The 26789-nt window shown below is 45.4% G+C and overlaps 1 protein-coding gene across 3 annotated transcripts in view; it reads left to right on the top strand.

Annotated features, from left to right (window-relative positions):
• Positions 1–26789, top strand: part of ints9 (integrator complex subunit 9) — a 64380-nt gene that overhangs the window by 26483 nt on the left and 11108 nt on the right. For all 3 annotated transcript variants that reach the window (XM_085979436.1, XM_085979450.1, XM_085979442.1), the window contains exons 2-9: positions 6525–6652; positions 12007–12067; positions 12914–12976; positions 17150–17289; positions 20003–20089; positions 21575–21695; positions 23725–23859; positions 24574–24685. In XM_085979436.1, the coding sequence (XP_085835562.1) occupies positions 6525–6652; positions 12007–12067; positions 12914–12976; positions 17150–17289; positions 20003–20089; positions 21575–21695; positions 23725–23859; positions 24574–24685 (847 nt within the window). The remainder of the gene's footprint in view (positions 1–6524; positions 6653–12006; positions 12068–12913; positions 12977–17149; positions 17290–20002; positions 20090–21574; positions 21696–23724; positions 23860–24573; positions 24686–26789) is intronic.

The raw sequence follows: 26789 nt of genomic DNA on the forward strand, positions 1-26789 counted from the left end.
GGATCCTCTGGGGCAGACTGATCATAATATGATAAAATTTCACAAGTTTGAGAGTGACTTGCCTAAATCCAAAACTAGAGTCTTAAACTTAAATAAAGCCAATGCTATAAGTATGAGGGGGAGGAGGCTAAGGTAGGTTGGAAAAATAGATTAAAAGGTATGGCAGTAGATAAACAGTAGCTAACATTTAAAGAAATATTTCATAATTCTCAACAAAAATACATTCCATTGAGAAATAAAAACTCCATGGGAAAAGTGATCCAACCGTGGCTAACTAAAGAAGTTTAGGATAGCATTAGATTGAAAGAAGAAGCTTATAATGTTGTGAAGAATAATAGTAAGCTTGAGGATTGGGAGAGTTTCAGAAACCAGCAAAGGATGACCAAAAAAAAGGGAAAAAATAGAATATGTGAGAAAACCAGCAAGAAATATAAAAGCAGATTGTAAGAGCTTCTACAAGTATGTAAAAAGGAAGGGAGTAGCAAAAGTAAACTTTGGTCCCTTAGAGGCTGAGACAGGAGAAATTATTATGGGGAATAAGGAAATGGCAGAAAGGTTAAACAAATATTTTGGTTCTGTCTTCACAAAGGAGGACACAAATAACCTCCCAGAAATGTCAGGGAACATAGGGTCTGATGAAAGGGAGGAACTGATAGAAATCAGTATTTGTAGGGAAATGGTGTTAGGGAAATTGATGGGATTGAAGGCCGATAAATCCCCAGGGCCTGATAATCTACATCCTAGGGTACTTAAGGAAGTGGCCCTAGAAATAGTAGATGCATTGCTGATCATCTTCCAACATTCGATGGAATCTGGAACAGTACCCATGGATTGGAGGGTAGCTAATGTTACCCCACTATTCAAAAAAGGTGGTAGAGAGAAAACGGGGAATTACAGACTGGTAAGCCTGACATCGGTAGTGGGGAAAATGCTAGAGTCCATTATAAAAGATGTAATAGCAGAGCACTTGGAAAACAGTGACAGGATCGGACAAAGTCAACATGGATTTACAAAAGGTAAATCGTGCTTGACTAATCTACTGGAATTTTTTGAGGATGTAACTAGTAAAATAGATAAAGGAGAACCAGTGGATGTGGTGTATTTGGACTTTCAGAAGGCTTTTGATAAGGTCCCACATAAGAGATTAGCGTGTAAAGTTAAGGCACATGGGATTGGGGGCAAGGAATTGACTTGGATAGAGAACTGGTTGGCAGATAGAAAGCAAAGAGTTGGAATAAACGGGTCTTTTTCCGAGTGGCAGGCAGTGACTAGTGGGGTACCGCAGGGATCGGTCCTTGGACCCCAGCTATTCACAATATATATTTGATCTAGACAAGGGAACTAGATGTAATATCTCCAAATTTGCAGACGACACAAAGCTGGGTGGGCGTGTGTGCTGTGAGGAGGATGCTGAGAAACTACAGGATGATTTGGACAGGTTGGGTGATTGGGCAGAAGCATGGCAGATGCAATATAATGTGGATAAATGTGAGGTTATCCACTTTGGTGTCAAAAACAGGAAGGCAGATTATTATCTAAATGGCAATAGATTGGGAGAAGGGGAAGTGCAACGAGACCTGGGTGTCCTTGTGCACCAGTCGCTGAAGGTAAGCATGCAGGTGCAGCAGGCAGTTAAGATGGCAAATGGTATGTTGGCCTTCCATAGCGAGAGGGTTTGAGTACAGGAACAAGGATGTCTTGCTGCAGTTGTATAGGGCCTTGGTGAGACCACATCTTGAGTATTGTGTGCAGTTTTGGTCGCCTTATCTGAGGAAGGATATTCTTGCCATGGAAGGAGTTCAGCGAAGATTCACCAGGCTAATAACCTGGGATGGCAGGAATGACATATGAGGAGAGATTGGGTCGATTGGGCTTATACTTGCTGGAGTTTAGAAGAATGAGAGGGGATCTCATTGAAACTTATAAAATTATAGCAGGACAGGACAGACTAGATGCAGGGAGGATGTTCCCGATGGTTGGGGAATCCAGAACCAGGGGTCACAGTCTAAGGATAAGGGGTGAGCCATTTAGGACAGAGATGAGGAGGAATTTCTTCACCCAGAGAGTGGTGCACCTGTGGAATTCTCTACCACAGAAGGCAGTAGAGGCCAATTCATTAAATATATTCAAGAAGGAGTTGGATATATTTCTTAAGGCTAAAGGGATCAAGGGGTATGGGGAGAAAGCAGGGACCGGGTACTGAACTTGGATGATCAGCCATGATCGCATTGAATGGCGGAGCAGGCTCGAGGGGCCGAATGGCCTACTCCAGCTCCTATTTCTTATGTACCCATTTGCTTAATCTATTAATATCTCTTTGTAATTTTATGCTTCCATCTGCACTGCTTACAATGCCGCCTATCTTTGTGTCATCAGCAAACTTGGATATATGGCTTTCTATATGCCATCATCTAAGTCGTTAATAAAAATGGTGAATAGTTGTGGCCCCAACAAAGATCCCTGCGGGACACCACTAATCACATCCTGCCAATTAGAGTACCTGCCCATTATCCCTACTCTCTGCTTCCTGCCGCTCAGCCAATTTCCTAACCAGGTCAATAATTTGCTTTCAATTCCACGAGCTTCAGCTTTAGCTAACAGTCTCTTATGAGGGACTTCAATCAAATGCCTTCTCTAAAGAAGCAATGAAAGAAATTGCATTTGTATGGTGCATTTCAGGAGCTCAGGATGTCCCAAAGCGCTTTACAGCCAATGAAAAACTTTTGCGAAATAGTCACTGTTGTAATGTGGGAAACGCGGCAGCCAATTTGTACACAGCAAGGTCCCACAAACAGCAATGTGATAATGACCAGATCATCTGTTTTAGTGATGTTGGTTGAGGGATAAATATTGGCCAGGACACCGGGGATAACTCCCCTGCTCTTCCTCGCATAGTGCCATGGGATCGTTTACAGGCAGATGGGGCCTCAGTTTAACATCTCCTCTAAATTAAATTAAATCTATGATTCTGTGACTTATGTAAAAAAAATTCAAGGTATTTCACAGTTGTCTTTTGAAAGTGGGGAAGAGATATCGAATGGTTTCAGGAGGGAGTTCTAGAGTATAGGGGTAAGATGGTAGTGTAAAAATACACAGTAGACCAGAGGCAGCTGCAGAGGAGCAAAGCTGGGAAGAGGTATTTAGGTGAGGATGAGGATCTCGAGTCAATGCGCTGAAGGACAGGGAACCTATAGAGAGCATCCTGACAAACTGTATCACAGTATGGTATGGCAGCTGTAGCTACTATGACCAGAAAGCCCTGCAGCGGGTAGTCAAAACTGCCCAACGCATTACCCGGCTACCGACCATAGAGCACATATACCAGAAACGCTGTTTACGGAGGTCACGGTCCATCATCAAAGACCCTACCCACCCCAGCCACAGTCTGTTCGCCCTCCTGCCATCTGGGAGACGCTACAGATGCATTCGCACCCGTACGACCAGATTTAGGAACAGCTTCTTTCCCAGGGCTGTCATCCTACTGAACTCCACAAATAAACTCTAAAGCCTGCACATCTGCCAATGCACTTTATTATGGTTATGTTTATGTTAATATACTACAAACCAAATGTATGTTGAATGTTTAAATGTCTTAATCCAAATGTACACTCAGGAGCCGCAAGCCTACATTTCGTTGTACTGCACTTGTGCACTAACAATGACAATAAAAGTTGATTTGATTTGGAACCAGTGGAGGTTGGTGAAGACATGGGTGACAGGTCAGCAGGGCTTGTGTGAGATGGGATGTGGATGTCAGAGTTCTGGATAAGGTAGAATTTATGCTGGGTAGTGTTTGGGAGGCCAGCAAAGAAATGCTAAAGGAATGGATGAGAGTTTCGGCAGTAATGACGGTGAGGTAAGGATGGAGATGGACAATATTTTCGAAGTGGAAGTCGGCAGTTTTGTTGATGAAGCGACTATGCAGTTTAAAGCTCAGCTTAAGGCTGCACAGGGCACCACGATTGCACGTGGTCAGGTTGAACTCGACCAGGAAAGGGATAGGACCAGGGCCCAAGGTTTGGAGTTTTTAGCTGGAGCCAAATAGGATGATTTTGGTTTGGATGACGTTGAGCTGCAACAAGTTCTGTCTCTTTGGCTGGTGTTGGATGGCACGACAACAGTCATAGAAACGAGGGTGATGTTGGAAAGATAAAGCTGGGTATTGTGAAAGCTGACCCTATTGCTTATTGTGGCATCTAGGGATAGAACTTTGGGCATCCTGGAAGTGACTGTGTGGGCACAGGGGAAGAAGCAATTGCAGGAGATGATCTTGAATCCCTAGTTCTCCGTTCATCCATACCCATGATTAATGATGAACCGCGACGAGGAAACTTTGTTTTAATAAGAACTCAATGCAAATGCACTTCTTTCAGACATACTGAGAAAATGAGTAGATGCTTCAGCCCTGCTTAGTGACTACATAGCCCTTCATCCAGACATCCTTTCACTGTAACCTGCTGTTTTTGTTACTGAAGAATATTCCAAAGTGCAGATCATTTTCCGTTAATATAATAGTGTGTTTCTTCCATAGTGTTAACTTGGCTCTTTGGTAGTTTTTATTTGCCAGTGGAATAAGAACATAAGAATTAGGAGCAGGAGTAGGCCATACAGCCCCTCTTTGACAAATGAAATCTCTCTCACCAGTGGTGATTTTTAAAAAAATAGAAAAATATAATGTGCCAGGAGTTATGAATCTTATGATCCATGAAGAAAGACTCATGAAATAACACTAGACGGCCAGCTGGTGGCGCTGTCCAAGGAGTATAAATACTCGGGCGTGGGCCCAGCTTGCCCAGGACATTGTGTAAACAGGAACTAGTGAAGTACAACTAGACCTCCATGTTTGGAAACAAGTTGATTAAAGCCTTGCTTTATACTCGAACCAAGTGCGTAGTGAGTTTTATTACGTCACCAGGTGTGTGAAAACTTGTAGCTCTCCATCTTTAGACTTGGGGTGTGTGCATATTCATGAATTAATAAATCTCTTGCATACACACTAGTAAACAGCACAAGCTGCGAACCTTATGGGAATAATGGGAAAATCATGCCTTTCCTGCACGAAATCATGAGCATTCATTCTATTGCACACAGCTGTCTGCCTGCTACACATAAATTTCATATATAGTATATTACAGATCTGCACCTTTTTAGAATCATAAATGAGTACAGCACAGAAGGAGGCCATTCAGCCCATCGTGCATGGCCACCTCTTAAGAGCTAGCCAATTGGTCCCACTCCCCAGATCTTTCCCCATAGCTCTGCAAATTTTTCTTTCTCAAGTATACACCCAATTCTCTTTTGAAAGTTACTATTAAAGAAAGAAAGACTTACATTTGTATAGCGCCTTTCACTACCTCAGGACATCCCAAAGCGCTTTACAGCCAATGAGGTACTTTTTGAAATGTAGTCACTGTTGTAATGTAGGAAACACGGCAGCAAATTTGAGCACAGCAAGCTCCCGTCTGCTTCTATCACCCTTTCGGATTTTCACAACTCGCTGCATCAAAAAAGTTCTTCTCATCTCCCCTCCGGTTCTTTTGCCAATTATCTTAAATTGCAGTTTATGGCGGGAGTCTATCCTCAGTGTGAACTCCTGTCCATCTGAGCCCCAGGATATACAAATTATACAATACAGTGGTGGACATAAGATTAGCCTGTCACTTGTCTTGCATTTCCTGCTGACTGCACTGCCACACCAGTGGCTCAGCAAGTTTATCTGGCGAACAGCTGAAAAATACAGACCAGGAGTTCCCCGGGTCGATCCATTGTCTGTGTTGAGTTAGCTGATCTCAGATGGGGCAGTGATGATCAGGGTTACAAATGTCTACGTTCCCATGCATTAAGGAGAGGGGAGAAATCGACTAAGGTTCTTCCCGAATGGCCTCACCCTTCCCTATCTCTGTAACCTCTACAGCCCCTCCCGAACTTTCCATTTCTCTGACTCTGGCCTCGGTGCACCCCCTCCTTTTGCCCCACCATTGGCGGCCGTGCTTGGAGCTGCATGGCTTTGGCATACCCTCAGTAAACGCCTCCTCTCCAGCTCTCGTTTCTCCTTTAAGCCCACCTCTTTAAGCAAGCCTTTGCTCACCTCTTCTCGTATCTCCTCCTTTGGCATGGCATCCAATTTTTTTTTCTTCCATCTCTGTGAAATGCCTATATAAATGCAGGCCGTTGTTTGCCATCTAACAACCCTTGCAGAAAACAGCCATTGAGTAAGGATAGGATCAATAACCTGCAAGAGACGATGTTTTCAGGAGGCGGGTGTAGGAAAAGAAACTACTGCTTGCTGGAATATTTTTAAAAATCTATTATAACCATCAAGTTAAAGATCAGGTTGCTCCAGCCAATAGGGGGTTTAATTCAGTGAGTTCCAATAGCAAAATTACAGGGTGACATGGCCACTTTAATTGAAGACAAGTACTGTCTCTGAGTACTGTTTCCCTGTTTTGTGTGTGTGTGTGTGTGTGTGTTTTGAGGTGTGTGTTTTGAGGTGTGTAACCCTGTTCTTTCACTTCCTCCCTCAGTACTGCTTGTCTGGTCATCCAACATTGCCATGCAATGTCCTGAAGTACAAGTCCACCACCATCATGCTGGACTGTGGGTTGGACATGACCTCGGCCCTCCACTTCCTGCCTTTGCCACTTGTTCACAGGTAAGCTGTACATAGGGCTTGGCCTATTGAGTTTTCTAATATTTCTTGGTGATATTTAAAATTGGAAAACACAGAGGCTCCACTGATGATTCAGTTCGTCCAATACACCACCCAGTGTAAAATTGCAACGTACAGACTAAGAACGGCCCAGCTTAAATCCCCCTTAGCTAAACGGGTAAGGAAAAGGGTGGAACAATTGACATACCTCGGGAGCCTACTGTCAACAAGGGCAGACGTCGATGACAAAGTCCAACACCGCCTTCAGTGTGCCAGTGCAGCCTTCGGTCGCCTGAGGAAGAGAGTGTTTGAAGACCAGGACCTCAAACCCGGCACTAAGCTCATGGTCTACAGAGCAGCAGTGATACCCGCCCTGCTGTACGCCTCAGAGACATGGACCATGTACAGCAGGCACCTCAAAGCACTGGAGAGGCACCACCATATCTTGCTCATATGTGAGCCCAGACAGTCAATGTCAGAAAGCTGTTTGACTATGGAAGGCATGACATCCAAGCCTAATCCATTCCTCACCCAAGGTCCACACAGGAAGAGTTTCCAGATGGGAGTCACTGGATAGTGGGGCGACTGGAAAATTGCAGATGTTTTCCATTATTTCTCGTGTAGAAACTGCAGGCTACTGTGGATAAGTTTTGGCACTCTCTGTTGCTAAATCGGATTGTTAAATTGTTTCACTGGAGTGCTAAATTGTTTTACAATTGTTAATCCCCACCCTCTTCCCAGCTCAGCGAGTTAACCTCCTTCCCACTTCCCATTTCGCGCTGGCACTTCTCGCCCCTGCTCGTACTGGCGCGCTTCTTGCCCTATCCCTCGTTCATGCTGCCACTCTTTTTTGGGAGTCTTGTATCGAGCATGCGGACGATGTGACCCGTCCATCGGAGCTGATTGAGCATGGTCAAAGCTTCGATGCTGGGGATGTTGCCCTGAGCAAGAACACCGACGTTGGTGCGCCTATCCTGCCAATGGATTTGCAGGATCTTGCGGAGACACCTGCATGTTTGTTTTCAGTGACTGGTGTACAAGGACACCCAGGTCCCTTTGTACATCAGCATTTCCCAATCTATCACCATTTAAATAATGCTCTGCCTTTCTGTTTTTCCTACCGAAGTGGATAACTTCACATTTATCCACATTATACTGCATCTGCCATGTATTTGCCTACTCACTCAACTTGTCTAAATCGCCTTGAAGCCTCTTTGCATCCTCCTCACAACTCACAATCCCTCCTAGTTTCATGTCGTCAGCAAACTTGGAAATATAACATTTGGTTCCCTCACCCAAATCATTGATATATATTGTGAATAGCTGGGGCCCAAGCACCGATCCCTGCGGTACCCCACTAGTCACCGCCTGCCACCCCGAAAAAGACCGATTTATTCCTACTCTCTGTTTCCTGTCTGTTAACTGTCTGTTACAGGCCATGGCTGCACTTTTTAAATCACAAAATGTAAGAAAATCCTGCCTTTCATGCCCCTCCCACCCACCCACCACACTGCAAAAATCATCCTGCTCCTACCTGACATTGCTATTGTTCGGGTGGGATTGCACTGTGTGTGCAAATAATCCCCGATCTCTGATACTCATGCGAGATCTGGAATTCTCATCAGCTGCATGCAGCAAAATTCAAACCCCTGGAACCATCAGATCGGAGCTGTGGTGGGGGCAAATCGGAGAAGACTGGCTTCATGCTTCATGAGGCGGGGGGAAGAGTGCCAGTGTGAATTGGGAGGAGTTTAAGAGTGGCAGCATGAATGAGGGATAGGGCAAGAAGCGCGCCAGTACGAGCAGGGGCGAGAAGTGCCAGCGCGAAATGGGAGGTGGGAAGAAGGTTAACTCCCTGAGCTGGGAAGAGGGTGGGGATTAACAATTGTAAGCATGCAGGTGCAGCAGGCGGTTAAGAAGGCAAATGGTATGTTGGCCTTCATAGCGAGAGGGTTTGAGTACAGGAACAAGGATGTCTTGCTGCAGTTGTACAGGGCCTTGGTGAGACCACATCTTGAGTATTGTGTGCAGTTTTGGTCGCCTTATCTGAGGAAGGATGTTCTTGCCATGGAAAGAGTGCAGCGAAGATTCACCAGGCTGATAACTGGGATGGCAGGAATGACGTATGAGGAGAGATGGGGTCGATTGGGCTTATATTCGCTAGAGTTTAGAAGAATGAGAGGGGATCTCATTGAAACTTATAAAATTCTAACAGGACTAGACAGACTAGATGCAGGAAAGATGTTCCCGATGGCGGGGGAGTCCAGAACCAGGGGTCACAGTCTAAGGATAAGGGGTAGGCCATTTAGGACTGAGATGAGGAGGAATTTCTTCACCCAGAGAGTGGTGAACCAATGGAATTCTCTACCACAGAAGACAGTTGAGGCCAATTCATTAAATATATTCAAGAAGGAGTTGGATATATTTCTTAAGGCTAAAGGGATCAAGGGATATGGGGAGAAAGCAGGGACATTGAATGGCGGAGCAGGCTCGAGGGGCCGAATGGCCTACTCCTGCTCCTATCTTCTATGTATCTATGTAAAACAATTTAGCACTCCAGTGAAACAATTTAACAATCCGAATTAGCAACAGAGAGTGCCAAAACTTATCCACAGTAGCCTGCAGTCTCCATACGAGAAATAATGGAAAACATCTGCAATTTTCCAGTCGCCCCACTATCCAGTGACTCCCATCTGGAAACTCTTTCTGTGTGGACCTTGGGTGAGGAATGGATTAGGCTTGGATGTCATGCCTTCCATAGTCAAACAGCTTTCTGACATTGACTCTCTGGGCTCACATATGAGCAAGGTATGAAACGGCGGACAGGAAAAGACCGGATGGTCCATCGAGCCTGTCCCAAACAGTCGTGATGCAACTACACATCATGACTGCTCCCCCAGTGGCCCCTCCCACCATCAGCCATATAATCTCCTGGGAGAGGCAAAAATAAAAGGTCAACAAATCCTAGGCCAATTCAGGGGAAAAAATCTGGCAAATTCCTCTCCAATTCCCGAAGGTGATCAAAACAGGTTTCAGGGGATCACATTCACCGTGAGGTCCATAGCCTACATCCCATCTACCTTTTGTACGCAGTGATGTTGGCCACAGCAAAGAACTCGTCCAGATTTATTCTGAATAGTTGCAGCGAATCCACCTCTTGACATCTAACCTAATCCTATGCTTTCCTAGCTTATACATACGGCCCGTTGTTTTCCGTAACCTATCTAGTTCAAATAGTCTGCTCACAAAATGCTTCAATTAAATCACCTCACAGTCTACGCTTTTCTCGTGTTTAAAAAAAAACAGCACTCTCAGCCTTTCGTGATAACTAAGGGCTTTTAAACTAGGGATCACTAATGTCAGCTGTAGCTCAGTGGGGCGCACTCTCACCTCTGAGTCAGACGATTCTGGGTTCAAGTCCCACTCCAGGGGCGTCAGCACATAAATCTAGGCTGACACTCCCAGTGCAGTACTGAGGGAGTGTTGCACTGTTGGAGGTGCCGTCTGCTCTCAGGTGGACGTAAAAAATCCCACGGCACTATTTCGAAGAAGAGCAGGGGAGTTATCTCTCAATATATCCCTCAATCAACATAACAAAAACAGATTATCTGGTCATTATCACAATGCTGTTTGTGGGAGCTTGCTGTGTGCAAATTGGCTGCCGCATTTCTCCGTGCTCATCTTGTCCATGGGACCCACTTCCTGCTCCCTCGACCCTATTCCCACCAAACTGCTGACTACCCAACTTCCTTTTCTGGCTCCCATGTTAGCTGATATTGTTAACGGTTCTCTCTCCTCAGGTACTGTCCCCCACTCTCTCATATCTGCCGTCATCACCCCCTCCTCAAAAAAAAAAAAAAAAAAAACCCTTGACCCCCCCCCTCTGTCCTTGCAATCTACCGCCCCATCTCCAACCTCCCTTTCCGCTCCAAAGTCCTCGAACGTGTTGTCGCCTCCCAAATCCATGCCCATCTTTCCCACAACTCCATGTTTGAATCCCTCCAATCAGGTTTCCGCCCCTGCCACAGTACCGAAACGGCTCTCATCAAAGTCACGAGCTATCCTTCCTCGTCCCTCTCGACTTGTCTGCAGCCTTTGACATGGTTGACCACTTCATCCTCCGCCAACGCCTCTCCACCATCGTCCAGCTGGGTGGGACTGCACTTGCCTGGTTCCATTCTTATCTATCTAATCGTAGCCAGAGAATCACCTGCAACGGCTTCTCTTCCCGCTCCCACCTTGGCCCCCTCCTGTTTCTCATCTACATGCTGCCCCTTGGCGACATCAACCGAAAACACGGCGTCTGTTTCCACATGTACGCTGACGACACCCAGCTCTACCTCACCACCACTTCTCTCAGCCACCACGTTCTACCCTATGTAAACTTGAGGTCATCCAAAACTCGGCTGCCCATGTCCTAACTCGCACCAAGTCCCATTCACCCATCACCCCTGTACTCGCTGACCCATCTTGGCTCCCGGTTAAGCAGCGCCTCAATTTCAAAATTCTGATCCTTGTTTTCAAAACCCTCCATGGCCTCGCCCCTCCCTATCTCTTTAATCTCCTCCAGCCCCACAACTCCCCCCTTCCCCCCCCCCCCGAGATATCTGCGCTCCTCTAATTCTGCCCTCTTGAGCATCCCTGATTATAATCGCTCAACCATTGGTGGCCGTGTCTTCTGTTGCCTGGGCCCTAAGGTGTGGAATTCCCTCCCTAAACCTCTCCGCCTCTCTTTCCTCCTTTAAGAGGCTCCTTAAAACCTACCTCTTTGACCAAGCTTTTGGTCACCTGCCCTAATTTCTCCTTATGTGGCTCGGTATAAAATTTTTGTCTTGTGAAGCGCCTTGGGACGTTTTACTAAGTTAAAGGTGCTTTATAAATACAAGTTGTTGTTGTTGTTACAACAGTGACTACACTTCAAAAAGTACTTCATTAGCTGTAAAGCACTTTGGGACGTCCGGTTGTGAAAGGCGCGATACAAAAAGGCAAGTTTTTTTCATGCAAGGAAGCCTAGATATTTGTCATGGATGGAGCGCTGTGTCAAATCTCTTGCCCTTCCACTGGTCTATTTAGTTGACTCCACTCTAATGTTAAATGTTAACCAGTGTTCAGGTGCTGGTGAAGAAACCGTTGCACGTGAATGCAAGCATGCATGCACAGAGCTCTGTAGTTCCTGTGCAGCGTGTGATTCAGCACCCTGCAGTATAACTCCACTCTACAGGCCTCACCACACTATACAGATACCAGTCTCTGACCAATGGTGCTTGCATTAAGAGGCCTTTAAACATCATTACCATGCTTTGACTGGAGGGGGGGAAAGCCTTTCTTTTAAAACCATGTTTGTTTTTCTCCCTCAGCCCAAGACTTTCTAAGCTACCAGGCTGGATTTCAAAAGATGGAAATACCATGCTAGAAAAGGTATAGTAGGAGCTGTACTGTACAAGCATGAGGAAATTCGTTCTGAATACAGTTAACTATTCACAGAAATCTGTTGCAGTAAATACTATTTTTAACTTTCCTAATTTTTACTCGCTTGTCTCTTTCTCCTCCTCGGTGCCTCCAGCGACGTGCATTATTTCCATTAAAGAGGAAGTGCTGGAGATTATGCCTGGCACTCCTGCCTGTACGTTCTCTCCAGGTAGACAGTAGCAAGCACATAGCAGCAGGATCAAGGCCACCTCTCCACACTCCCCATGGAAGTGCCCGGAATGCACCTGTTGCTGTCCAGTAACGCCCCTGCTGAGATCGGGTACTCCGGGTTTTTGTCGGGAGACGTAGAGGATGACTTGCTCTTGATGAGTCGGAGATGGTTCTTGCTGATCCTCAGCTTGTCGGACAGCACAATGGTCATCGTGGAGTCAAGCGGCGTGGCAGCGAGGCGCAGTGTGGAGTGTTGGCAGCGTGTGTACGGGGCGGGAGACTCCATCCCTGAGTGACGGCGTGTAGACGAGGCAAAAGGGGGAGATCGAGGATGGAACCTTGGGATGCTCCCATGGTGACCATGCAGGGTGGGCAGGGGATGCCATTGAAGAAAGAATATTTTATAAATCCTTTCTATGATTGTGTGCTCCGATGTGCAGCTAGCACAGGCGTGATAAACGGAATGGCCTCTTCCTGCATTGAAGTTTCTGATAAAACTCTGTGAAAATGGCACACCTTTGACCTCGCTCATTGAGAAATGATTAGATACTCACAAGATAATGGTTACTTTGTAATATCTTGCATATAATTTTTACCAGCACTAATATACTGTTTCCATTGTAGGAGCTGAAAGATTGTGCTGGGCGAGTGTTTATTGACTCTGTACCAGAATTCTGCCTACCTGAGGTAAAAAAAAATTACAATGTGTCTTGAGTAGAAACATAGAAACACAGAAGATAGGAGCAGGAGTAGGCCATTCGGCCCCTCGAGCCTGCTCCGCCATTCAATGAGATCATGGCTGATCATCCAAATTCAGTACCCTGTCCCTGCTTTCTCCCCATATCCCTTGATCCCTTTAGCCTTAAGAAATATATCTAACTCCTTCTTGAATATATTTAATGAATTGGCCTCAACTGTCTTCTGTGGTAGAGAATTCCACAGGTTCACCACTCTCTGGGTGAAGAAATTCCTCCTCATCTCAGTCCTAAATGGCTTACCCCTTTTCCTTAGACTGTGACCCCTGGTTCTGGACTCCCCCGCCATTGGGAACATCCTTCCTGCATCTCGTCTGTCCAGTCCTGTTAGAATTTTATAAGTTTCAATGAGATCCCCTCTCATTCTTCTAAACTCTAGCGAATATAGGCCTAATCGACCCAATCTCTCTCTTTACGTCATTCCTGCCATCCCAGGTATCAGTCTGGTGAATCTTCGCTGCACTCCCTCCATGGCAAGAACATCCTTCCTCAGATAAGGCAGCCAAAACTGCACACAATACTCAAGGTGTGGTCTCACCAAGGCCCTGTACAACTGCAGCAAGACATCCTTGCTCCTGTACTCGAATCCTCTCGCTGCGAAGGCCAACATACCATTTGCCTTCTTAACCGCCTGCTGCACCTGCATGCTTACCTTCAGCGACTGGTGCACAAGGACACCCAGGTCTCGTTGCACTTCCCCTTCTCCCAATCTATTGCCATTCAGATAATCTGCCTTCCTGTTTTTGCCACCAAAGTGGATAACCTCGCATTTATCCACATTATACTGCATCTGCCCAATCGCCCAACCTGTCCAAATCGTAGTGGAGTTTCTCTGCATCCTCCTCACAGCACACACGCCCACCCAGCTTTGTGTCATCTGCAAACTTGGAGATATTACATCTAGTTCCCTCGTCTAGATCATTAATATATATTGTGAATATATTATGATGCCATGAGACGGGAACTGAGTAGGTCTGATTGGACAACGTTCCTGAGAGGACTGGAGGTAGATAAACAATGGCAAACATTTAAAGATAGAATGACAAAATTGCAAAAATTGTGTATACCAATCTGGCATAAAAGGAAATCTAAAAAGGTGACTCAACCGTGGATAACAGGGGAAATTAGAGACAGCATAAAATCCAAAGATAGGGCGTATAAAATAGCCAAAAAAAGCGCCAGAGCGAAAGATTGGGAACAGTTTAAGATAGAGCAAAGGAGGGCAAAGGGCATGATCAAGAGGGGCAAAATAGCTTACGAAAACAAGCTGGCGGAAAATATAAAAACTAACTCCAAAAGCTTTTATAAATATATCAAAAGGAAAAGACTGGTGAAAACCAAAGTTGGTCCATTGCAGTCAGATACGGGGGAATATATAATGGGAAATAAGGAAATGGCAGATCAACTAAATGCATACTTTGGGTCAGTCTTTACGAAGGAAGACACAAAAAACCTCCCTGGGATATCGGGAAAAATAGGGACATTGGCAAAGGAGGAACTGACGCAAATCAATATCTCTAAGGATATGGTGTTAAGGAAGCTAAAGGGATTGAAGGTGGACAAATCCCCAGGGCCTGATAACATGCATCCTAGGGTACTGAAGGAGGTGGCCCTAGAGATAGCGGATGCACTAAGGATGATTTTTCAGAATTCATTAGACTCGGGAACAGTGCCGATGGATTGGAGGGTAGCTAACGTTACCCCACTATTCAAAAAGGGGGGTAGGGAAAAAGCAGGTAATTACAGACCTGTAAGCCTTACATCAGTTGTGGGCAAAATGCTGGAGTCCATCATTAAGGATGAAATAGCGGAGCACTTAGCAAATGGGGACAGGATAGGACAGAGTCAACATGGATTTACAAAGGGTAAATCGTGCTTGACTAATCTATTGGAATTTTTTGAGGGAGTAACTGGTAGAATAGATGGGGGAGAGCCAGTAGATGTGGTGTACCTGGACTTCCAAAAGGCCTTCGATAAGGTCCCACATAAAAGATTAGCATGGAAAATTGAGGCTCATGGGATAAAGGGGAAAGTTTTGGCGTGGATAGGGAACTGGCTGTCAGATAGAAAACAGAGAGTTGGAATAAACGGCTCATTTTCTGAATGGCAGGCAGTAACAAGTGGGGTACCACAGGGATCTGTCCTGGGCCCCCAGCTGTTCACAATTTACATTAATGACCTGGATCAGGGAGTCGGATGCAGCATTTCCAAATTTGCAGACGACACTAAACTAGGAGGTGGGGTGGGCTCAGAGGAAGAGACCAGGAAGCTCCAGAGCGATTTGGACAGACTGGGCGATTGGGCGGATAAATGGCAGATGCACTATAATGTGGACAAGTGCGAAGTTATCCACCTTGGGTGCAGGAACGGGAGGGCAAATTATTATTTAAATGGCAATAGATTGGGAGAGGGGGAAGTACAGAGAGACCTGGGTGTTCTTGTACACCAGTCACTGAAGGCGAGCATGCAGGTGCAACAGGCGGTCAAGAAGGCAAACGGTATGCTGGCCTTCATAGCAAAAGGGTTAGAATACAGGAACAGGGATACCTTGCTGCAGCTGTACAGGGCACTGGTGAGACCACACCTCGAGTACTGTGTACAGTTTTGGTCGCCTCATCTGAGGAAGGATGTTCTTGCCATGGAGGGGGTGCAGCGGCGATTCACCAGGCTGATACCAGGAATGGCGGGAATGACCTATGAGGAGAGACTATGTAGTTTAGGGATGTACACACTGGAGTTTAGAAGATTGAGAGGGGACCTCATAGAAGTGTATAAAATTCTGACAGGTCTAGACAGACTGGATGCAGAAGGAATGTTTCCCTTGGCGGGTGAGAACAGAACTAGAGGACATAATTTAAGGATAAGGGCTAAACCATTTAGGACAGAGATGAGGGGGAATTTCTTCACTCAGAGAGTGGTGAACCTGTGGAACTCATTGCCACAGAGGGCAGTGTACGCCAGCTCATTAAATATATTTAAGAGGGAATTAGATATATTTCTACGGGCAAAAGGGGTTAAGGGTTACGGAGAGAAGGCGGGGACGGGATACTGAATTAAAGGATCAGCCATGATCTCATTAAATGGCGGAGCAGGCACGAAGGGCCGAATGGCCTACTCCTGCTCCTATCTTCTATGTATCTATGAATAACTGGGGTCCTAGCACCGATCCCTGCGGTACCCCACTAGTCACTGCCTTCCACTCGGAAAAAGACCCGTTTATTCCAAATCTTTGCTTCCTGTCTGCCAACCAGTTTTCTATCCAAGTCAGTACCTTACCCCCAATCCCGTGTGCTTTAATTTTGCACGCTAGTCTCTTATGTGGGACCTTATCGAAAGCCTTCTGAAAGTCCAAATACACCACATCCACTGGTTCTCCCTTATCTATTCTACCAGTTACATCCTCAAAAAATTCCAGTAGATTAGCCAAGCATGATTTACCTTTTGTAAATCCATGTTGACTTTGTCCGATCCTGTCACTGTTTTCCAAGTGCTCTGCTGTTACATCTTTTATAATGGACTCTAGCATTACCGATGTCAAGCTTACCGGTCTATAATTCCCCATTTTTTTCTCTACCACCTTTTTTAAATGTAGGTGACATGACATGAGAGAGAGCAGTAGCCTGATTTGGTCAGTTGTGAAGCATTTGATTTCCATTCATACTGGTACCTCTAGCAATAAAGTACTGAACTCCCATTCGGATGGGCTTCTCTAGCAGTGACAGTTTCTCGAGGCTGCCATTCAGTGGTTGCTTGCTTTGCCCGTAGCATGTTTTCCCTTGGGTCGGGCAGCTGATGATCGGCATCCGGCCAGTCTGATGTTGGGACTATGGTGAGAATGACTGGAGCTGCTCTGAAAAGCACAAGGTTCATCTCGTCAGTCGTGCCACCAGCATGACCAAGAGCGAGGGGAATCGGATGGTGGGGCCCTGTTGGGGTCTTTGTTTTTTTTTTAGAAATATAACAAATATTTTTATGCACGGACATTGGGAGAGTGCTTTCCCTTATATGCTCCTTCCCCTTTAAGCAGAGTGTGGAAATGGTGCAGTGGAGTCCGTTTCACTTTGTAGCTGCAACCCTCTAAAAAGCTTCGCAACCTCCATTGCAGACGGAGTTACTGGACCTCTCCACCGTAGATGTGATCCTGATATCAAATTATCACTGTATGATGGCATTGCCGTACATCACAGAACACACTGGCTTCACTGGAACAGTATATGCCACAGAACCCACAATGCAGATTGGAAGGTAAGCACTTCAGCTGTGACGTAAGACAACTACTAGGCACTTGGTCTAAGCGTTTAACAAAGCTTTAATCAACTGTTTTACAACATGGAAGTCTAGTTGTGTCCTTCACTAGTTCCTGTTAAAGAATGTTCCGAGCAAGCTGGGCCCATGCCCGAGTATTTATACTCTCCCTGGACAGCGCCACCAGCAGGCCACCCAGTATTATTTCATAAGTCATTTCCACATGAATGACAAGATTCATGTCGAGCTGTTTTTAAAAATATATGTATTTTATTCTCTTTTTTCCCCTGCCCGAGCCAGTTCATTTTCTGCCCTCCTCCTGAAGATGTTGACAATTGCTGGGGTACTATTCCACATGCACTGTTTGCTCACTGGTAACTTCCTCAAAGGGGTCATTCCAGTGTCGCCTGTAGGGCCAGTTTAACCTTCCTCTGAAGGCCAAGGGCAGAGGCCGCACGGAAACACCATCACCGCCAAGTTCCCCTCCAAGTCACACGCCATCCCGACTTGGACATTCATATCGCCGATCCTTCATCGTCGCTGGGTCAAAATCCTGGAACTCCCTCCCTAACAGCGCTGTGGGACTGCCTTCACCACACGGACTGCAGCGGTTCAAGGCGGCGGCGCACCACCTTCTCAAGGGCAACTAGGGATGGGCAATAAATGCTGACCTTGCCAGCGATGCCCACATCCTGAGAAAGAAAAAAGAAAGACTTGCATTTCATAGCGCCATTACGACCACTGGACGTCCCAAAGCGCTTTACAGCCAATGATGTACGTTTTGAAATGTAGTCACTGTTGTAATGGAGGAAACACGGCAGCCAATTTGCGCACAGCAATCTCCCACAAACAGCAATGTGATAATGACCAGATAATCTGTTTTTAGTGATGTTGATTGAGGGATAAATATTGGCCAGGACGCTGGGGAGAACTCCCCTGTTCTTCTTCGAAATAGTGCCATGGGACCTTTTACGCCCACCTGAGGGAGCAGACAGGGCCTTGGTTTAATGTCTCACCCGAAAGACGGCACCTCCAACAGTGCAGCGCTCCCTCAGTACTGCACTGGAGCGTCAGCCTAGATTTTTGTGCTCGAGTGTCTGGAGTGGGACTTGAACCCACAACCTTCTGACTCAGAGGCGAGAGTGCTACCCACTGAGCTACGGCTGACACAGTATATAAAAGTATATAACGGTCCAAATAACAGAAAATCTCATGGCTGATAAAGATGGTGGATCCATCTATCTGCCCTCTGCTATGTTAATAGTTGTAACAAATAATGTATTTCTCTTCAAGACCTTGAAGAGATCTAAGCTACTAACCCTTGGAAAGCTCTTCCAAAAACCAACCACTCTCTCAGTGAAGCAATGCTTTCTGATGTCTAGCTGGTATCTACCCCTTTTCAGCTTGTACTTTTTTCTACTTGTTTTGCTAGCCCATGCCAAATCAAATATCCCTGACTGACCTTCTACATCTCTGAGCCTTATGAAATGGAAATATATTGGGAAATCAAAGTGAATAACAAAAGTGCTGAAAAGGCACAGCAGGTCAGATGGCATCTAAAGGAGAAATGTAAATTTGGGATGGGTCCCTATTGTTAATTGTATTCAGGGTGGAGTATATCAGTTGGGTGTTAATTGTATTCAGGGTGGAGTATATCAGTTGGGTGTTAATTGTATTCAGGGTGGAGTATATCAGTTGGGTGTTAATTGTATTCAGGTGGTAGCCCAGCATCGAAGCTCTGACCATGCTCGATCAGCTCCGATGGACAGGTCACATTGTCCGCATGCCCGATACGAGACTCCCAAAACAAGTGCTCTACTCGGAGCTCCGGCACGGCAAGAGAGCCCTAGGTGGGCAGAGGAAACGCTTCAAGGACACCCTCAAAGCCTCCTTGGAAAAAGTGCAACATCCCCACCGACACCTGGGAATCCCTGGCCCAAGACCGCACAAAGTGGAGGAGAAGCATCCGGGAAGGCGCCGAACACCTCGAGTCTCTTCGCCGGGAGCAAGCGGAAGCCCAGCGCAAGGAGCACACGTCAACCCAAGCACCCCACCCACCCACCCCTTCAACCACCGTCTGCCCCACCTGTGACAAAGACTGTAGGTCCTGCATTGGACTCATCAGTCACCTGAGAACTCATTTTTAATGTGGAAGCAAGTCATCCTCGGTTCTGAGGGACTGCCTAAGAAGAAGAATTGTATTCAGGTAGTGGGCATTAATTGGAGACTCTCTTGTGTTTATAAATATGGGAGCAGGTTCAGAAAGAGAAACAAGCTTATCTTGGGGGTGCACAGCATGTAATGTGTGTCTCAGTGAATAAAGGCTTGTAAGCGACTGAAGACTAGGCTCCAGTATTCTATCCTTCCTGGCTATCTGTGACTTTTTTTTTAAAAAGGAAGACTTGCATTTCTATAGCGCCTTTCATGACCACCGGACGTCCCAAAGTGCTTCACAGCCAATGAGGTACTTTTTTGAAGTGTAGTCACTGTTGTAATGTAGAAAACGCGGCAGCCAATTTGTGCACAGCAAGCTCCCACAAACTGCAGTGTGATAGTGACCAGATAATCTCTTTTTTTTTACATCTATACCCGAACTCGCAGTAGCAGTATTCATACTGGTTTGTGCCCAATACAGCTTGGTACATTTCCATTATATGTAAATCACTGCCATTTCAATGATTATATTTTTCTTCCCTCCTGTTGTCTGGAACAGGCTTCTCATGGAGGAGCTGGTGAACTTTATGGAGCGCGTGCCAAAGCCACAGTCTGCCACCTACTGGAAGAACCGGGAAATGTTCAGGTACAGTGATGAGCGGAACTATTTCTGGCTAAACTGTGCAATTTGCTATTTTGTTTTTCCTTTCATTTCTGATGCGGTGTTCCTGAGGATTTTCTGGAGCTATATGACCAGTGCCATGAATTTTAACAGCTTTACTGCTGATGTTTGTTAAATTTGTTTTATTTAAATTTTTATTTTTAAGTTATTGCAAGTGCACTGTGTTCTTTGTCCACTTTTTAATTTCTAGGAGGGCGGGTTACAATGCCTGTGGAAAGCTGTACAGAGTGGCCCGGCCCCATTAGATTCTGAGTAACTGCCTATAACACAAATGAGGATACAGATTTCTACACATTGGCCCAGAAATTCGGGTCTCCACGGGTGAGTACGCGTGGGTACTCGCCCGTAGGCCCAATGGAAGTGCCGGTTTCCCTTGCATGCACTGCGAATGCGAGGGAAACCGGCACTTCCGTTCCTTTAACAAAGGGGTTCAGAGTTCGAACGCGTGCGCGGGAGAGGCAGCGCGGCGCATCGCACTTAGGTTTTTTTTACAGGTTTTTCCGGGAGGGTAAGTCTGCAGAATTTACACATATAAAAAGCAGGCGTAAGGCCTGCTGTTTACAAGGTAAGTGGTGAATTAATTAATTAATTTACTAGTCCTATCACCATCTCGTCTGGTTTTGAATACCTCTTAATGTCTCTTCACTTCTCTTTTGTTCTTTCATCCCCATTTCCCAGCCCCCAAACTGGCCTTTTAATCTGTTTCATTTCCTGTGTTTTTTCAGTCCTGACGAAGGGTTTTGACCTGAAACGTTGACTCTATTTCTCTCTCCACGGATGTTGCCTGGCCTGCTGAGTTTTTCCAGCATTTTATGTTCTTATCACTGGGTATTTAATTTTTTTTTTACATTGTTTGCAATTATAATCATTCTCTTTTATGTGGTTTCCAACAATTAGGATTTGCCTTTTCTGTGCAGCTGCAGTTGTAGGATGCACTGCCAATGCGAAATGTGAAAAATCATCAGCACTACAAGCCGACTGTACGCAGCCTGTCCTGAGCTGAAGTCGCACAGTCCTGCATCAAAGCCTTTTTAAGCGTTTCTGGTTCTTCTGCTCTGTCCCCACACCTCCCACTGACCATCTCGCTCCCTAATGCTGGGAAGAACTACTTTAAACTGAGTATATCCAGTATATGCGAGCATATGTGCACCTAGTCTTTACAAAGTATTTACTGCACAGAAATAGGCCAGTCGGCAACAGGTCCATGCCGGTGTTTATGCTCCACACGAGCCTCCTCCCACCCCTCTTCATCGCACCCCATCGACATATCATTCTATTCCTTTCTCCCTCATGTGCCTATCTAGCGTCCCCTTAAATGCATCTATGGTATTCGCTTCAACTACTCCCTGTGGTAGCGAGTTCCACATTCTCACCACTCTCTGGGTAAAGAGGTGTCTCCTGAATTCCCTATTATTATTCCTCAAAGTGTTATCCTGCTCTTGTGTCCAGGCACTTACCTGCGCCTCTAAAGGATGCTGTGGAGGTTTTGACATGGAAACGTTGTTACACAATGCCGGAAGTCAACTTGGCCCTAAGCAAGGTTCAGCTCGTAGGATACTCTCAGAAAATAGTGAGTACCTGTTTATCATACAAGTGATTACTGAACTTCCTGAGTGAGGGAAACAAAATGGTGAGAATGCAGTGCAAAGCTGTCAGCAGTCGCAAGGGAAAAGTTGGGTGAGACCCTTCAACTCGGGATTTTGCTTTGATTTATAATTTCCGGCATTGGTCGGTTTTTCTTATAGTTCTACTTCCTGAGTGACAGACTTTGCTGATTGAAACATTCTATCCAGTTGTTGGGAAGATTTAACAGGAAGATATCTATATACAGGAAACTCTTTGGTGTCCGGCACCGACGGGACCGGCATGTTGCCGGTTGATCAAAAATTCCGGATGACGGAGAGGGTTATCTACCGAGGCTATTTTTAACAAAGAAAAATTAAAAAATCAAGAAATGTGCAGTATACAGTAATTGGGTACTCACCTACAGAATGTTGTGTTAAATGGATGGTGGAAGATGCTTGATTAAGTACAGTACTGCCAGTTGAGGGTAATGCAATGCAATGACTACCAGCAGTGTGGGAGACACACAGTACCCCTGTAAAATGGCGGATCAGAAGACTACCGGCAGCGCAGGAGAGTCAGACTCCTGTTATTGAGGTGTTCGGACTTCCGACAGCGCCAAGAAGCCGAGTAGTGGCAGTTTGGAGAACTACCCCCACTGACTAACTCGGCCACCGCGGGAGACTCGGACTCGGCAACATTGCCGGTTATTGAGGTGTTGTTTTCGGAGTATGAATTTTGCCGGTTAATAGAGAATTCCGGATATTTAGGTGCCGTTTAAACGAGAGTTTCCTGTATATTTTGTCAGTTGACAAATGGAAGCTTTTTTTGTATACAAGATGGTGACACAATTGGGAGAGACACTTGAGGAACTTACTCTACAGAACCACCTCATGGCTAGAGTCTGCACCATATCGTGACAGTTGATATTGCAAATGGTAAATGTTGAAAGAAGAGCATGACTTAAAATTGTGACCACAACAACTTGCATTTATATGGCTCCTTTAACATAGTAAAATATCCCATGACAACCAAATGTACGGACCCAAAGTTTCCTCTAAGCTGCACACGGGCGTGCAGCAATCTTGAAGGTACCACGCAGGCTGCTCACAAGCTCTTAAATACCGCACGTGCGGCCGTGCAAAAAATTTAAAGGTACTGCGCATTGAAAAAACTGGCCGCGCACATCAGCGAAATTTTGGAGGGAACATTGTACGTGCCTATGGAAGTTTTTAAATAATATGTTAGTCGATCTCCTATGATGTTGCATTTAGGGAGTCAAAACCAATCCTCAATTGAAACAGGATTAGAAGATAAGGGATTATTGGACCAGGGCCTACAGATGTAATTCAGTCACCATTTTAAAGTCATATACTTTCTATCCTTATTTTTATATATTTACATTATATAAATTTCTATGTCAACATTTATAATGCACACTGCATGTGTAAACTTGTCATGCTGCAATTCCACCACTCCACCAGTGATGGCGTGCACAGTTTCCAGTATAAATGTGGTTATAGGAATTTATAATGGAAAGAGTTGACAGGAAGTGCGAGCAGATGTAAGATGGCCACATATGTTTATATCTGCAGGAGACCATCTAAATCAACTTTCACTTGAATTCAAGTATGGCAAAAGAAAATATTTTTATTGATATTCTGAACGGGAATGAGGGGGGCAAGGTTTAATTCCTGATCTCTGCCAGGGTGGCAATAGGGCTGGTACAATTGTCCTCAGCGTCCCGACACTAGGGAAGAAGAAGAAGAAAAACAGACAAGTTCTAGTTGCTGATCACTATCCAATGAGGTCTGCTGGAAAGTGTGTGTGTGGGGGCTTCAGATGTAGACATCTGTGAGGATCCCATGGTAGAATAGCCTGACTTGGTTCACAGAGTAACTAGTCATTACTTTCAGAAAGTGGGGGGGGCGGGGCGGGGCGGAAGAGAAATTGAGGAGCGGGAATAGATTACTTTTTAAAAAATTACTTTTTAAAATGCTGTTAGTTGAATTCTCTTTTTTTCTGTGGAATATCAGGAGCTCTTTGGTGCAGTACAGATCACGCCGCTCAGCTCGGGCTACTGCCTGGGCAGCTCTAATTGGATCATCCAGTCGCACTACGAGAAAGTGGCCTACGTGTCTGGGTCCTCGCTGCTCACCACTCATCCGCAGGTAACCATTCAAAACTGAGCACGTGAATGTAAGCTGCAGTCAACACCCTTTCAGCCCATAGTACAATTGGCTTTAAGTTCAGTAACGTGGAACAACAGCCGCATCCTTCAGCCCTACATCCCGGTCTGTATATGCCGCCCACCCCTTCCTCTTCCCTCAGCCTCGCCATTCGTGGCAGTGCCCTGAAAAACACCAACATGCATTTATGTCACACCTTTAGCATAAGTGAAATTCATAATTCAGCGTCAAACCTCATATTCCTAAATTTCAGGGTCCCGGTCCAAAAAAACAGCCTGAAATGGCTGCATGTCTCTTTCTATTCTTTCTAAATTTACATACTTTTGACACTTTGAAGTAATAGACACTCTTTAAAAACAACAACAACATGCATTTATCTATCGCCTTTAACATAGCAAAACGTCCCAAGGCGCTTAACAAGAGCGTTATCAATAAAAACATTTTTGCCACCAATCCACAGAAAGAGATATGAGGACAGATGACCAAAAGCTTAGTCAAGGAGGTAGGTTTTAAGAAGCATCTTAAAGGAGGAAACGATAAGAAAGATAGATACATTCGCAAGGGGCGGGGGGAAAGTAGTCATTTGAATTATTATAGGTTTGTACTTTAAAATTCACACGGGTTCTCAAAGTTGAAGTGCAGCCAGTTCAAGAAAGAAGAATTGGTTTCAAAAGTATATATTTTTTTCTTTTCCAGCCCATGGAGCAAACCTCCCTGAAAAATAGCGACGTCCTCATCCTGACTGGACTGACACAGATCCCTACCGCTAATCCCGACGGCATGTTGGGAGAATTCTGCAGTAACCTAGGTAATGCACTGGGAAGGAGGTGTGGTGAGGTTGGGGGCATTTGTCTTCCTCCGTGCTGGGCTTAAAATGTTTTATTTTGTGCCTGCTCTGAGTGTGTGTGTGTTTTTTTTTTTAGGCCTCTCTGTATTGAAAGTGTACTTTACCATCTCAAGATCAGTTTTTAAATTCTAATATTTCTGCCTGCATAGCAGCCACTGCACCTCAGAAACAAGATTACATAGAATTTTACAGCACAGAAAAGAGCCATTTGGCCCAACTGGTCCGTGCCGGAGTTTAGAAGAATGACAGGGGATCTCATTGAAACTTATAAAATTCTAACAGGACTAGACAGACTAGATGCAGGAAGGATGTTCCCGATGGCGGGGGAGTCCAGAACCAGGGGTCACAGTCTAAGGATAAGGGGTAAGCCATTTAGGACAGAGATGAGGAGGAATTTCTTCACCCAGAGAGTGGTGAACCTGTGGAATTCTCTACCACAGAAGGCAGTGGAGGCCAATTCATTAAATATATTCAAGAAGGAGTTAAATATATTTCTTAAGGCTAAAGGGATCAAGGGATATGGGGAGAAAGCAGGGACAGGGTACTGAATTTGGATGATCAGCCATGACCTCATTGAATGGCGGAACAGGCTCGAGGGGCCGAATGGCCTACTCCTATCTTCTATGTTTCATGCTCCACATGAGCCTCCTCCTACCTTACTTCATCTCGCCCTATCAGCATAACCTTTTATTCCTTTCTCCCTCGTGTGTTTATCTAGCTTCCCCTTAAAGGCATCTCTGGTATTCACCTCAACCACTCCATGTAGTAGCAAGTTCCACATTCTAATCACTCTCTGGGTAAAAAAGTTTCTCTTAAATTCTCTTGGATTTATTAGTGACTATTTTATATTTATGACCAACGTTCCCTTTAAGCTGCAGCGCTCTGGAACTCCCGCGCAGCCAATCACCGGCCTTTCAATGGGGAAAACCGCGCATGCGTGGTATTTTGAAGGGGTCGCGCACCCAAAAGAAAAGAAAAGGGAACTTTGTTTTATGTCTCCCAGTTTTGGACTCCCCCACAAGTGGGAACATCGTCTCTACGTCAACACATCGCACCCCTTCATAATCTTAAAGCCCTCTATCGGGTCACCCCTCAGCCTTCTCTAGAGAAAAGGGCTCCAGAGAACAGAATCCCAGATGCTGTGAACACCTCTGAGGTATTTTGATGTGATAAAGCTCGATTATGAAATCAAATATAAAAGTTGTTTTTTTGCCACCTGTGTTGCTGAAGACGTGACTGAGGAATGATTACAAATCCAAGATTTCAAGGGAGATAAATGGCTTGCAACACGTTGGCCCCTGGAGCATCAGATAGTCTGACTGCTGGAGGAATGCAAGAATGGCATCCTCGTGCCTTCATGACACCCTCTCTCCCAGTAAACCCGCCAGTGCTCAGTACATAATTAAAAATCAGCAGCAAGAAAACTTCCGATGGGCTGAAGTAAACGAATGGCAAAGTCAGGCTGGATTGGCACAGTGGGTCAGTGCCCTCTCCTCTCGTCTCTAGGATTTGGGTTTGAATCCAATACATTCTGATGTCGTCTCTGTTTGTTATCTGTGTTCACCCCACAAGTCTCTGATGAGCAGTTTACAGCGCAAAATTCTTCACAAATTGGTCAAAAACGAGCAGTCTGACCAGGAGAGCCAGTGAGGAAGGCTGGTGTGAGATACAAAAGTGTCGCACAGATGTAACACGTGGTGCAATTCCAAAATTGGTGCTAAAGCGCATTGTTGAGGCAGAGAAGAGAAAAAAAGGAAAGACCTTGCATTTCTATAGCACCTTTCCCACCCACCGGGCATCCCAAAGCACTTTACAGCCAATGAAGTACTTTTTGAAGTGCAGTCACTGTTGTAATGTAGGAAACGTGGCAGCCAATTTACGCACAGCAAGCTCCCACATACAGCAATGTGATAATGACCAGATAATCTGTTTTTTAGTGATGTTGATTGAGGGATGAATATTGGCCAGGACACCGGGGATAACTCCCCTGCTCCTCTTCAGAATAGTGCCATAGGATCTTTTACATCCACCTGAGAGGGCAGATAGGCCCTCAGTTTAATGTCTC

The sequence above is a fragment of the Somniosus microcephalus genome, chromosome 3 (assembly GCF_052327205.1).
Source record: "Somniosus microcephalus isolate GS21.2 chromosome 3, FLI_Smic_1.0, whole genome shotgun sequence".
Taxonomy (NCBI): Eukaryota; Metazoa; Chordata; class Chondrichthyes; order Squaliformes; family Somniosidae; genus Somniosus; species Somniosus microcephalus.